This window comes from Dipodomys spectabilis, unplaced genomic scaffold (assembly GCF_019054845.1).
Source record: "Dipodomys spectabilis isolate Male_0828 unplaced genomic scaffold, ASM1905484v1 ptg000001l, whole genome shotgun sequence".
Taxonomy (NCBI): domain Eukaryota; kingdom Metazoa; phylum Chordata; class Mammalia; order Rodentia; family Heteromyidae; genus Dipodomys; species Dipodomys spectabilis.
In genome coordinates, this window is record NW_024870678.1 from 19,027,304 (window position 1) to 19,041,424 (window position 14,121).

The following is a 14,121-nucleotide window of genomic DNA, read 5'->3' on the forward strand; positions in this document are numbered from 1 at the left end:
TATTGATATATTTTGGTTGGTTTAAAAGAAGAAAAAAAAGTCCAAGAAAGAGAGAGATCATTTTCCTAAAAGAACCTAAATAATTCTGCTAGCCTGAATTTAGAATTCTGCTAATAATATTTTTAATTAAAAACTTGTATGTGTGTGCATATGTGTATACACTCACATTTAAGTTTGCCTATACTATTTATGTTAGGCCTCATGAGATTATTAGTTTACACACTTGAAAATTTCTTCTATCTCATTTTCTCATTTGGTGTTTCCTGTCCATCACCATTGGTACACTACCTTTTCTCCCGCTCAAAAGTCAACAGATCCTTAGTAGGTGGCTACTATGTACATAACATACTTCCAGCAGAACTCTAGCTCAATACATTTGTGCTATACTAATAAAGGCAACCCTGCTCAACTCTAGAAACACATTTCAGTTTTGCTTTTTATCTTTAAGACATAATAATGGGATATAAGACCTTCCTAAAATGGAGAAATATGGTATTTCTTGGTCTATAATACATGCTGACTTCATTAACTATCTATACACAAGCATTCTGAGGTGACTGCTAATCCATAATCAAGCAAAGTCATCACAGGATTATCGTTTCTTAATGGACTCTTGTTTATTTCCTAGGTATTAACACTACCATATGCTTGCCTTGATATGGCTACAGACACGTTTCTAGTAGAACATTTACATTTTAGAATATTATTTCCAAACTCCAATGGTATTTTGACAATATTTTATGTACTTATGATATATAATATGTGTGAAATATGTACATGTGAAATGGCTAAATTGAATTAATTTACCTCACTTTTTTGTACTAAAAACCCTTAATTTGCAGTTTCAAGCTACACTTCTAATTCAATTACATACTATGCCTAATTTTACCTAGCTATGTATAAACAAACTAGCTAGAGTTATTTATATACTAATCATATGCAAATGTTAGACATACCGTCTAATATGCGTAGTTTTTTTTTAAAGTATTTCAAGCCAACTATTTATCTTTGCTAATTGCTTTTGGCTTTAGGGTAACAAAAATCATAAATAGAAACTGAGGAAATAACATAGAAGAGTTGAAAGAAAGTTCTTTCATATATCTTAACACAAGTAGAAAGAAGTCAATATAAGGACTAAAACTACATTTTCTACCTGTGCCTCCTTTCATGATGAACTCCAGCAGTTTAAAAAGCCAGATTCTATTTGTTACTGTTATTTCTCTGGCCAAACCACAAGGGCAAAAGTCCTGAAAAAACTTTAATCAAAACATAATCTGATTTATAATCAGCAAGAGTTTTGTCTTCAAAGAGCTTTCCCAACACTTTCTCTGTAGCTTTCTTAAAAGTCTTTAAACTTTTTTAAATGCTTCTTCCCACCCCCAAGATGATATCCAACAGAAAAGAGCTGTGAGTTAAAACAAGTGTACATACATAATCAAGAGCCAAAACCAAACCAAAGGGAACAATCAGATTTTGGAGAGTGTCCTGTTCTATGATTATCCCCTGGCAGGTCTAGTTTCCATGAAAGTATTAGAACCAAGCATAACCTCATCTTCCTGAATGCATGCACTTTGCTATTAGCATGTAACAACTACAGAGAGGACAAAAGAAAAAGTTCTAAAGATTTCTGATGCAGTTTCTTCCATAATGTCATTACGTTGTACCTGTATTTACTTATACCCACCCCTTCTCTTATCATGAAACAAATATACAATATAAATATAGATTTAATATGATGGATATAAATGGGTAAAACATAAAGCTAATAAAAAGAAAAGAAAAGAAGAAAGAAAACAGATGCTTGAAAACCAAGAATAACAGTAAAAGATAGGGTGGCTAATAATGCCACAACCATGCCAGGCTGCATGGGACACTTGGAGTGTTAGCACTAAAAATGCCATATCCTAAGAAACTCCTCCATTCTGAGCAAATAAGGTATTTAATAAAATGGGGTTAAGGTAGGGAATGTATCTGTAAGAGAGGAAAAGGGGAGAAAAATGTATGATCAAAATAAAACACCAAAATAGTGAAGAAATGATAGTAATACTAAAATCAATAATTGGAGATAGAAAAAGGAATGAATAAAAGATCCTCAAACTAGATGTAGATGAAAAGGATGAAAAAAGCATGTATAGATTTGTTTCAGTGTTTTGATATTAGAAACACAATCAAACTTACAAACCGTCCTGCATTTTGAAGGTTAGTTCTCAGAGAAATGGCTTCTCCCTGCACAGCTCTCAGGCCCACAATCTCAAAGGAGTTATTTAGGAATTTACCATCTTTCCAATTCTGTTTTATAGTGAAAATACCTTATCCCACATGACTCACTTGCCTTCTCTGCTTCAGTCCTCTACTGTTGTAAGAGATTTCTCTGAGTAAATTAGAGATTTCACTATGTTGATAACATTTCTTTGCACTGTTTTCACAGCAAGGCAATCTACAAAGACATATCCTATAAAGGTGGCGGGGGCTGGTTAAAAGGAGCACATGATGTCAAGGTTGGAATTCAATGAGAAGAAATAGGGAAATGAGAACAAAAGAATAAGAGAACCTAATAAGAAAATCCAGCCTCAAAGAGCATGTAAAGTGGACCTGGACAAAGAACAAATGGGCTGCAGAGAAGTTGGTGACATAAAGAATTGAAAAGATTATTCTGCTTTCACCCCTCAAGTCCCACTCTAGTACAACTATAAAGAATGGATCACATGTCTGAGGCTTAAGATATGCTTATCAACTAAAACCCATACTTCCAAGACAAAGTAGACAAAAATACTTTATTAGGTCTACCTAGAGTAAACCTTCTCAAAGAGAAAGTGATAAATAATAGTAACAAAATAAACATTTACAATTTTTTAAAATTGTAGCCTTGAACTCAAAACCTCAGCCCAGAGCTTCCTAAGTATTGGGACTATAGGTCACATCTGGCTAAACAGTCACATTTCTATAAATATATCACATATGTTTGTGTGTGTATATGATCTATAGATCTATATATAGATATAGATCACATCTATATGAGTATCATTGACTTGAGGTGGTGTATATGCCAAACAAAACTGATGATTTTATTACTTTATTATTAGTCTAGTCTATTTTATTAAAGATGGAAATAAACAGATGTGAAGATTTAATTTCAAGTATAATTATTTAAATACTCACTTCGAAGTTGTCTCTTTATTTCTTTTGCAGGATCTAGCCAGTTCTGCAGGAGAGAGGATAAAGGCTAATTATTATAAGGAAATAAAAATAGAATACAGTTTCTTACATACATCCTGACACAGATACAGACAGACAGACACACACACACACACACACACACACACATACACACACTAGTACTACGACTTACATTGGGCCCGAGCCCTATTCCTTAGGTTGTTCACTCAAGGCTGATATGCGCTACCACTGGAGCCACAGATCCACTTCTGAATTTTTGGTGGTTAATTGGAGGTAAGAGTCTTATTTCCCTGTATAGGTGGGCTAGCTTTGAATCAGGATTCTCAGATCTCAGACTTCTGAATAGCTAGGATTATTATACCAACACTCAGAAAATGTAACTGTACTTTAACAAAGTTGAATTCAAACCAATTTTCAATTTTCATCTGTTAATATTCACTGTTACCATTTTCTGTGTAGTATTAAATATTTAAGTATGTTTAAGGTGAGCTCTGTGTCTAATTTTCTTATATATGAAAATCAAACATCCAAATAATGATATATACTATATGCACATAAAATCTTTGAACAATTGACAAGAAACACCATTGGACAATGAAATGAGGGTTCTTTACCAATTGTTCTTATATTCAAGAAAGATAAAATATAAACTAGAAACCATTAACTAAAATTATAAATGCCAAATCAAGTACAATTTTCTCAATTTTACAACCAACTCTCCCTTCTCTTTTAGCCTCTAAGCTACAATACACTATGCTGAAAAGATATTGCCAGAGGGAATATTCTCCTTTCTGGTCTTTAATAAATATCTTTCTTGCTGGGCTTGATGGTGCACTTCTGTAATCCCAGCACTCAGGTTGAGTCAGGAGATTCCAAGTTCAGGACTAGGTTGAGCTACATAGAGTTCTCAATCAACATGGGCTACATAATAAGACTCATTCTCAAAAAAAAAAAATCTTTCTTTTAAACCTCTTTGAAACTGAAAATCACAAATAAGCAATTCACTTTTTTTGTTCAGGCGTGGAGAGTGCCATGGGGCTTGAACTCAGGGCCTGGGTGTTGTCCCTGAGCTCTTTTGATCAAGACCTAGTGCTCTACAGCTTTGAGTCACAGTACCACTTTTTGGTTTTCTGGTGGTTAACTGGGGATAAGGGTCTCACAGACTTTCCTGCCCAGACTGGTTTTGAATCGGGATCCTCAGATCTTAACCTCCTGAGTACCTATGATTATAGGCTTGAGCCACCAGTGCCTGGATGGAGCTTTCATTTGCCCCTAATTCCTTCTCTTTAAAAAAAACAACAACACATGTTCAAAAGACAAACAAAAATAGCAAATATGAACTACTAGGTTGAAGGTACCTAAAGACATCATCCTTATAAACAATGGATTTCATTTAAAAACAGTATTTCTTCCAGTCCCACAAATCAATACTAAAATTTCTTAACCTTACTAATATAGAACAATTCAATTTCTGAGATACAATAAATTGATTCAAAATTGATTTTCCAATAAAGAAGTTTGATACACTCTAATAAGTATCCCACAGAGTAGAACACCTGTGCTTAAACAGAATTTTGTTCAAAGATATAAAGCAAACAAAACATTGTTGCATAGGAGACAAAAACTTTCTTAACAAAATATTGAAAGACAACAAAAATATGACTTTATACTATTAAAAAATAGTAACACAGCATGCTTTGAAAGTAAAGCTGCATGGACCCTTTGGGCATTACTACACCATTCATGACCTGCATTTTGGGCAGCAAGGACACAAGGTATGCAAAGCTCTGTTCTAACACTGGTCATATGCAAAGTTTTCAATAAAGAGCCATCAGAGCATGGCCTAGTCTCATATTACTGGTGTCCCCACAGCTGTCTAGACCATTGATATGAAGGACTAGTGGGAGCCTGTAGCAGGACCTCCAGTGCCATGTTAAGGAAGAGCTCCTTTCTTCCTTCAGAAAAGAGCCTGGCACTTGGTCTCTGTGCCTTGCAGCTGTTCCCCCCACACAACAGCTGGTTCACAAATTGGCAATTATGATGAAGCCACAAGGTTGAGTAAAAGTCATTCAGCTCCTAGCCCAGACTGCACAGAGGCTGGTGAGAAGTGAAGGAGAGTTAATGTGTGGCATTTTCAATCAAGAAGTTTAACAATCACACAAGAAAAACTGAATCAGAGACAAGAAGGAAAGAAAAATCTCTCACACTATTAACACATAGAAAGAAGAAAATAGAGAGAAACTAGTTTCTTTATAAGTTGACACAGATGCCTGCTACAGGAGAGCACTAAAGAACTGTCTGTTCCTGAGGTTGGTGGAAGCAGTATCATCTTCTCCAACACTATGTCCTAGCCATCTGTTACATTCTATTCACACTTAAAGCACCAAATCCTAGTGTGAATTATCTTAGTTTTACAGAGCATAGTGAAAGTACGTAGAGCTCTACAGATGCTCAAATTCGTAAGTGGTCAAAGTCAGCCATGCAAAATTTTGATTTTTTCGTCCTTAGACCACTTTTTACAATACTGCTAAGATATAATGAAAATTGGTGCGTCTTTTCTTCTTTCAAATCACTGTCAAAAGACTAGTGGACTGAGTTTACCTGCTATGACCAAGCAACAGCCAATGACTTCCAGTCACCTACTTAGGTTGGTTTTCCTTTTTCTTACCTCCCCCCCACACACACATTTTTTTTTTTTGCCAGTCCTGGGGCTTGAAGTCTGGGCCTTGGTGCTATCCTGAGCTCCTTTTGCTCAAAGGTTAGCACACTATCACTTGAACCACAGCACTGGCTTTTTCTGTGATTAACTGAAGTCTCGAAGACTTCATGGTGGGCTTCAAATATCAGCCTCCTGAGTAGTCAGGATTACAGGCATGAACTACTGCTTCCTGGCCTAAATTACTTTTGGGGCCATAGGTCAGTGGTAGAACATTTGTTTAGCATATACTATGACCCTAGATTTAAGGGCCCTAGTACAAGATCAAAGAGATGATAGAGAAATTTCTTTTCTGAATACATCTCAGGTAAAATAAGAAATTAATAAAAGACAAAAGAGGCACTGTGGCTCAAGTGGTAGGGCACTAGCCTTGAGCTGAAGAGCTGAAGGATAGTGCCCAGGCCCAGAGTTCAGCTCCAACTGACAAAACACTATTATGATAATGGCCCCATAGAAATTTACTAGATTGCCAAAGAAATCCATAGCACAGAAGACCTACAAGGCTATTAATTTTTTAAACAACCCAGTGAATAGATACACATGTGGTTTTACTCTAAAATCTTATCAGTTAATTAGAAAAACTCCTACCATTTTTTTTACCTTTTAACAAATTTGAGGATAAACAGAATTGTCATCTACTCTTCAGACAATTCCCTACAACAGTTTTAATAGAAAAAAGTATTTAAAACATTTGTCAAATATCCTCTAACAACAGAAATATCTAGAACAACTGTCAAGCTTGATTGCTCACTGCAATGTCTATATTCACAGAATGCCAGTACTGGAAAGAACTGCAGAATTAGGCAGTCACATTTTCCACATAGAAAAGAGAAGGGCTAATTCTAGGTAAAGTTAGTAGGCCTCCCTACAGTGTGAGATTTCTAACTCCTGTCATTCATTCTCTCTGCTACCTCATGAGAACATTATTCTCTGGATCATTTTATCTCAACACATTTTAAAGGCATATGGGAGTCACCTGAACATTTAGTCTAAATAAAGCTTCCAATTGAGCAAGTGCAGGGATAGGATCTGAACTCCTTACTTGTAAGGAGTTGATCTTTGGGCTGCCATTTAGAGTAATGTGGCTCTAGATTTCTTTTCATACAGAAACCCTTGTCTATATTCTGAAAGCAAAATGGATAGTGATTTTTAAATCTTCTAGCTAGCTGGTTTGTCATGTAGACTCCAACTTTTATTTTTAATCATCAGTCCTTGGGTCTTGAACTTGGCATGGGCTCTGTCCCTGAACTTCTTTTTGCTTAAGGCTAGTGCTCTACCAATTGAGTCACAGCACCATTTCCAGCTTTTTATGAGTAGTTTATTGAAGATAAGAATCTCATTGTCTTTCCTGCCTAGACTGGCTTGGATCTGTGATCCTCATATCTCAGCCTCCTTGAGTAGCTAGGAAGCTAGCCACCATGACCTTGCTATACTCCAAACTTCACTGAATAAACTTACTACATACTGACAGCTTTCTGCAGATTCTGACAGAGCACAGGTCCCACATTCTCAAACTCTCAAATTCAAGCAGCTGTAGCAAAAATGTGTAGGCCCACAGCCTTTGTATTCCACTTGCTAACTTATTACACGTGACAGAGATAAGATAACCACAATAATCAATCAGCAGCACCCTATCAGCGGTTGGAAAGTGGAGTTAATTGCCCTTAGTAGCGTCCAAACATACAACTGGATAGCAACTCAATATCTATACACAAAATATATCTTGTAGTTCTTACAGTCTCTCCTTGATTAACACTCATAAAACTCCTCTGAATCCTCTTCTCAATGAGGACTTAACTTTTGGACTTCTGGGTCCATCATCTATGTACTATTCAATTTTCACCACAATCTTATCTGTTGGCTTAAACAGAATTAGAAGCTGGTTTAAATACAATTTTCTATCCTCAATTATCTGATTACCCCTAAATTCTGACTAGTTCTTCATGTGCCACCATTCCCGGTGGTGCCAGGTCACCTTAAACACCTTCCATTGGCAAGTATTCTGTTAGTACACTTGGCCAGAATCCCCCGAAGTAGTCCTTTGCTATGGTTAAGCTCTGAAATGCTCTCTAAAGATTCACGTGTTATGTGCCAATGTTGGAGGTAAGGCTTTGGAGAAATGATACTCTCATGGAGTATCAAGGGGAAATGGAAATTTAGGAGTGGGACCTTGGAGGGGGTCCTTGGAGGAAAATCTTGAGGGCTGTTATCTTTTTTTTTTAATTATCATTATTAGTTGTTTTTTTATTGTGAAAATACCGTATAGAGGGGTTACAATTACATGCAAGGTAATGAGTACATTTCTTATCAAGCATTGTTGCCTACTCCTCTGCTTCCCCTTACCATCCCTGCCCTCCCATCTCTCCCCCGCCCCATGCCAAAGTTGCAAAGTTTGTTTTTCAACATAATGCCTTATACATCTCATTGTTGCAATGAGTCCACCTGTATCCCTATTTAAACAATTTATTTTTTCCCTTCCCCTCCACAAATTATACCAACATCGAATACAGTGAAAACAGGGGTTATACTGTGAGGGAGGGACATGCAAAGCATCAAAAAAATCATCATATAAATATGTTAGAAACAATAGCAAGAAAGAAAAACCATTTGAGTCCTTATCTTGGGGTTCATTTTGCCTAACATCAATTTATCTGACCATTTCTGCTTGTCTCAGACATATACTAGTTGTTGCAAATAAGGGAAAGCATGGGACCTATGTTTCTTTGGGCCTGGCTTACTTCACTATCTCTGCCCCTTACAGTTCTCTCTCCTCTGCTTCTTGGTCACCAGGAGGTGAGCAGGTTTCCTCTCTATGCCTTTCCTTCATGTTGCTTCTCTGCCTTACCACAGACCTCAAAGCAAATGAAACCAATGATACCAAAAATCTCTCAAAACTGTGATTCAAAATTGACCTTTGTTCCTTTAAATTATTTTCCTCAAATATTTTGTGACAGAAACTGAAAGCTGACTTTTTTTTGGGGGGGGGGGGGGGGAAGGGAGCGTCAGTCATGGGGCTTGTACTCTGGGCCTGGGCGCTATCTCTCAGCTCTTCAGCTCAAGGTTAGCACTCTACCTCTTGAGCCACAGTGCCACTTCCAGTTTTCTAGTAGTTAATTAGAGATAAGAGTCTCATTGACTTTCCTTCCCCAGCTGGCTTTGTACTGTAATCCTCAGATCTCAGCCTCCTAAGTAGCTAGGATTACAGGTGTGAGCCACCCGTGCTCGGCTAAGCTGACAATTTTGTGGCTTTGTTTTTTTTTTTAATAATATTCTATCTGCTGACACCCTGCCCTGCCTGACCTACAACCTTGGCTTCTCAACTATATGTATCTTTTTCCTTTTTGTATTCGGAGTTGAGCCCACGTTTTAACCTACTGCAAAACTCCATTACAGTGATACCTATAACTATTTTAAAGAGTCCTGAATAAATTCTGCCTTGATGTTTTAACAAATGTTTGAATATATTTTTCTTAACCTCTATCTCTCCCCTAATTTCATTTCAGGTAAGAACTACTCAAAATCCACAGGAGATTTTTCAAATGCTCAGATATGCTTTCCTCATTTTTGTTAAAACTTCAATTTAGCCAGGGAAAGAAATTAAAAATACAACCCAACCAACACTGTATTACCAAATGTTGACATGTTTTGTCTTAACTCTGTATTTTCCCACAGGAATTTATAGCACTGCAACAGATCTTCTTTAATATATACCTTTGTGCAATTAAATCTCAGAGTGTACTACAATGCTGGAATCAGAAGACAAGTTACAGGCTTTCTTTATCACAGTGAAACACCTACTATATAGCTAGAAGAATGTAGAATTATAAAACTTAACTAGACTAACTATGGAATTTTATTTTAAAATATTTATTGTGCATAACTATAATATTTGGGTTCCTAGTATTATTTCTGAAATAAAATGGTCTGGCTATCATACAGCTGCTCTAATTAATTTTCATAAAGTCAGCCATAAGTATTAACTACACTTGTAACAAGCATAGCTTTCAATGACTTACAGCAAAATAACAGTATAATGTGTGGGCCAAATCCCAAACTCTATTAAAATAAAAAATCATGACAGTGTTTTTTCCTTTAAAGAGAGTCCAAAATTCCCAATGAGAGTTTCCTCTGGACATGAATATGTGAACTACATAGAGATAGTATTCTGTTTACAAAAGAATATAACACATTATTTGATTTCTCATATTTTAACATTTTCCATAGCAAAGTTTACATAAGTGTTCTCAACACACATTAAAAAGTTCAAACACTAACAATGTCACACTTTCATATTCAGAATCAATTGAAAAGCTTCCAAATTAGTATGTCAACCATGAGAGACATGCCTCTATGAAAACATTTCACAGAAAATATTCATGGCTTTGCCTTACTTGTACTATTTAAGAGGCTGGAATAAGTATCTGGAGCTTCTGTAAACACAGAAATAATATTCAGGAGGGGGGACCAAGATGGCGACGGGGCAGTAGGGAAACGTCACAGCTCTCTCCAACCAAAAAGAGAGTTCGAGTTCCAACGTTTAATCTCCCCAAGAGACCGACAACAACAAAAAGACGAACACTCAGAGAAAAACCAGAGGTGGAAAATAACAAAAAAAGAAAGAGAGGAAAAGAAGAATTTCAGAACAGAGAAGAGCGAAGACCCCTCCCCCAACCTTTACTGGCCGCGCGGCAGTGCGCCAAGCCGCCGGCCAGCCGGCCCGGCGGGGGCTGCCGGAGCCACAGAGACACAGGGGGCTGCTTGCAGATCACCAGGTACCGGATTGCAGAACAGCGGATCGCCAGGAACAGAGAAACCTACCAGCCGGGAGTCTCCACGAGGATCCCACCCCCACCCCTCACTCTCCACCGGAGCGGAGAGGCTCCATCCCGCCAAAGCCGCCCAGCACCAGCAGCGTGACAAAGGGACCTGTCCGCAGACCACCCGCCCAATCGCAATCGCAACTACCCAGCGGGGGGCCGCCCAACCCAGCCCGCAACCACCCCAACTGAACTCGGACTGCAACAACAACTGACGGACTGCAACAACAACTGACGACCTACAGGGTGAGTACCCATCAGGGGACAGGGAATCCATCAAGGGAGACCAGAGCTGGAGGGAATCCCCAGACCCTGACCTAGACTCCCTACCCCAACACCCGGACCACAGGACCCACTAAAACTGGGAACTGTTCGAGAGCTCCACCAGCCGGTGGAGCACACTTTGCTGGCCAGGCCAGAGCAAGAGCGCCCCTGGAAGGGAGCTTAAATGCTCAAGCCAGGAACAGCGCCCCTGGGTCAAGACTACCAACAGTAGAAGAAATTTGAACTGTGTCCTCCAGGCTGCATAACCTAGGTGGTATACACATCAGCACAGGCCTAACGAGCGCGCTCCAGGCTGGGGCCGGAACCAGGCCAGGGGACCAGCGCCTGAACAAAGCAAAAAGGGTCAGAAGTGGGGCTGTGGCTCAAATGGTAGGGTGCCAGCCCTGAGCTGAAGAGCTGAGGGACAGCACCCAAACCTAGAGTTCAAGCCCACAACCAGCCCAAAACAAACAAACAAAAACACATCAGGAGCCCATAGCAGACTCCAGTATTTGGGAGAGTGCATCCAGAGCATCTGATCTTCCCAAGAGCACCCGCAGGAGCAAACACAAGCAGTCTAGGCTGCTCAACCCTTCCAAAGGCGGGAATTGCTACAGCAGAGAGCTGAGAATCCTAAGAAAGTCAGAATAGCAGCTGGAAATAGGCTCCCAACAGAATCCAGATCAGGCACAGACTCTCTCTACCAATACAGAATCAGCAACCAAGCAAAGACAGACACACCAAAACAAGATTGAAGAGCAGTCTCCTGAACCCCCATGCGAAAATCACAGAGAAAAATCACAAGGTTTACCACTACCCAGGACAGCAAGCTCGCCTCAAAAGCCAGCAGCCAGGCAGGGGAGAGCCCCAGTGGGAGCAAAGCAGGAATGGAAGACAAAAACTACATCCAAGGGTTGCTGGAGGCAATGACTCAAGAAATAAAGCGAGAAATGGATCAGAAATTGAAAGAGCACAAGGATGAACTATCAAAAGATATACAGGATATCAAACAAAAATTGGATGCAAAAATAGAAGCTGCACAAACCTCAGTAAGAAGTGAGATAAACGCCAAATTAGAGGTAATGCATACTGATCTCACCTCACTGAGAGGTGAGATCAGTACTCTGAGAACCAACATTGAATCCATAAAGGGATCCATTTCCACCATGCAAACCACAATAGAAGCCACGGTCAACAGAGTGAATGAAATGGAAGGTAGAGTGTCAGATACAGAAGACAGAATACACCAACTGGACCAAAAAGTGACAGATATGGAAAAATCACTCAAATTAAACCAAAGGGAAATTCAAGAGCAAGCAGATAATGCTAAAAAATTTAACCTTCGCATAATCGGAGTGGACGAAGGTGAGGAATTCCAGAGCAAGGGAATGCAACACCTATTTAACAAGATAGTCAATGAAAATTTTCCCCACCTCAAAAACGACCATCTTAACTATATCACAAAAGCTTATCGAACACCCAACAAGCAAGATCCCAGGAGAAACACTTCTAGGCACATAATAGTAAAAATGATGGATCTGAATAATGAGGAAACAATCCTGCATACAGCAAAAATGAAGAAGGAGCTATACTACAACGGGAAAAAAATTAGAATCACTGCAGATCTCTCCACACAAACAATGAATGCAAGAAAAGCCTGGGAAAGCACCATACGAGCCCTGAGAGCCAATAACTGCCAACCCAGACTGATATACCCGGCAAAGCTAGCATTCACATTCGATGGAGAACTGAAAACTTTTAATAGCAAAGGAAAACTAAATGAATACATAAACATTAAGCCAGCATTACAAAGAATTCTAAGAGGGGGGACACAACCTGAAGAAAGCAACCAGGAACTGGGACCTGCCCCAAACAGGCATTACTCAAAGTCTAACTGAGCAAGCACAGGAGGAAAGGAAAGAAGAAAAACTTAGGAAAACGGAATGGCAGGGACAACAATGCATCTCTCTATACTTTCTCTTAACATAAATGGGCTGAATTCGCCAATTAAAAGAAAACGAACTGAGGACTGGATCAGAAAACAAGACCCATCCATCTGTTGCCTTCAGGAGACCCACCTCTCAGCCAAACATACAAACAAACTCAGAGTGAAGGGGTGGAAAAGGATCTACCAATCAAATTCCCCCAATAAGAAAGCAGGTGTAGCTATCCTGATATCTGACAAAATAAACTTTTCATTAAAATCAGTACAGAAAGACAAGGACGGACACTACATATTAATAAAGGGAACAATCCAAGAGGAGGATATAACCATCATCAACTTATATGCCCCAAATATCGGTGCACCCAGATATGTTAAACAAATGCTCTCAAACTTACAGAATAAAATAGATCCCAATACGATAATACTAGGAGACTTTAACACGCCACTCTCACCAAAGGACAGGTCTACCAACCAGAGGATTGGCAAAGAAGCTACCGAATTAAGTGAGGCCATACTTCAAGCGGAATTAACTGACATCTACCGAGTATTTCACCCTAAAACAACACAGTACACATTCTTGTCAGCAGCTCATGGAACTTTCTCCAAAATAGACCATATCATAGTTCATTCAAGGAACTTAAGCAAATACAAAGGGATCGACATAATCCCCTGTATCCTATCTGACCACAGTGGAATCAAGCTAGCTCTCAATAACAAAGCATACCGCAGAAATTTCTCTAATACATGGAAATTGAACAGCACACTCCTTAACAAGGCCTGGGTAACAGAAGAGATCAGAGAAGAAATAAAGCATTTCCTACAACTCAATGAAAATGAAAACACCTCACAAAGAAACTTGTGGGACACAGCAAAAGCAGTCCTGAGGGGCAAATTTATTGCCCTCAGTGCCCACATCAAGAGAATGGAGACAGACCAAGTAAATAATCTCATGTTGCAACTAAAACAGCTAGAAAAACAAGAAAAAATGGGACCTAAAGCTACTAGACGAAGCCAGATAACCAAATTGAGAGCAGAGATTAACCAATTAGAAAATCAGAAAACCATAACCAAAATAAACCAAACAAAAAGCTGGTTCTTTGAAAAAATAAACAAAATTGATGGCCCGTTGGCAAGATTAATTAAAAAAAGAAGAGAGGAAACCCATATTAATAGGATTAGGGATGCCACGGGAAACATCACAA

At 38.8% G+C, this 14,121-nt stretch overlaps 1 protein-coding gene across 14 annotated transcripts in view; it reads right to left on the minus strand.

Moving 5' to 3' along the window:
* Epb41l2 (erythrocyte membrane protein band 4.1 like 2) overlaps positions 1-14,121 on the minus strand; it is a 174,494-nt gene that overhangs the window by 53,674 nt on the left and 106,699 nt on the right. For all 14 annotated transcript variants that reach the window (XM_042673739.1, XM_042673812.1, XM_042673796.1 and 11 more), the window contains exon 5: positions 3,160-3,202. In XM_042673739.1, the coding sequence (XP_042529673.1) occupies positions 3,160-3,202 (43 nt within the window). The remainder of the gene's footprint in view (positions 1-3,159; positions 3,203-14,121) is intronic.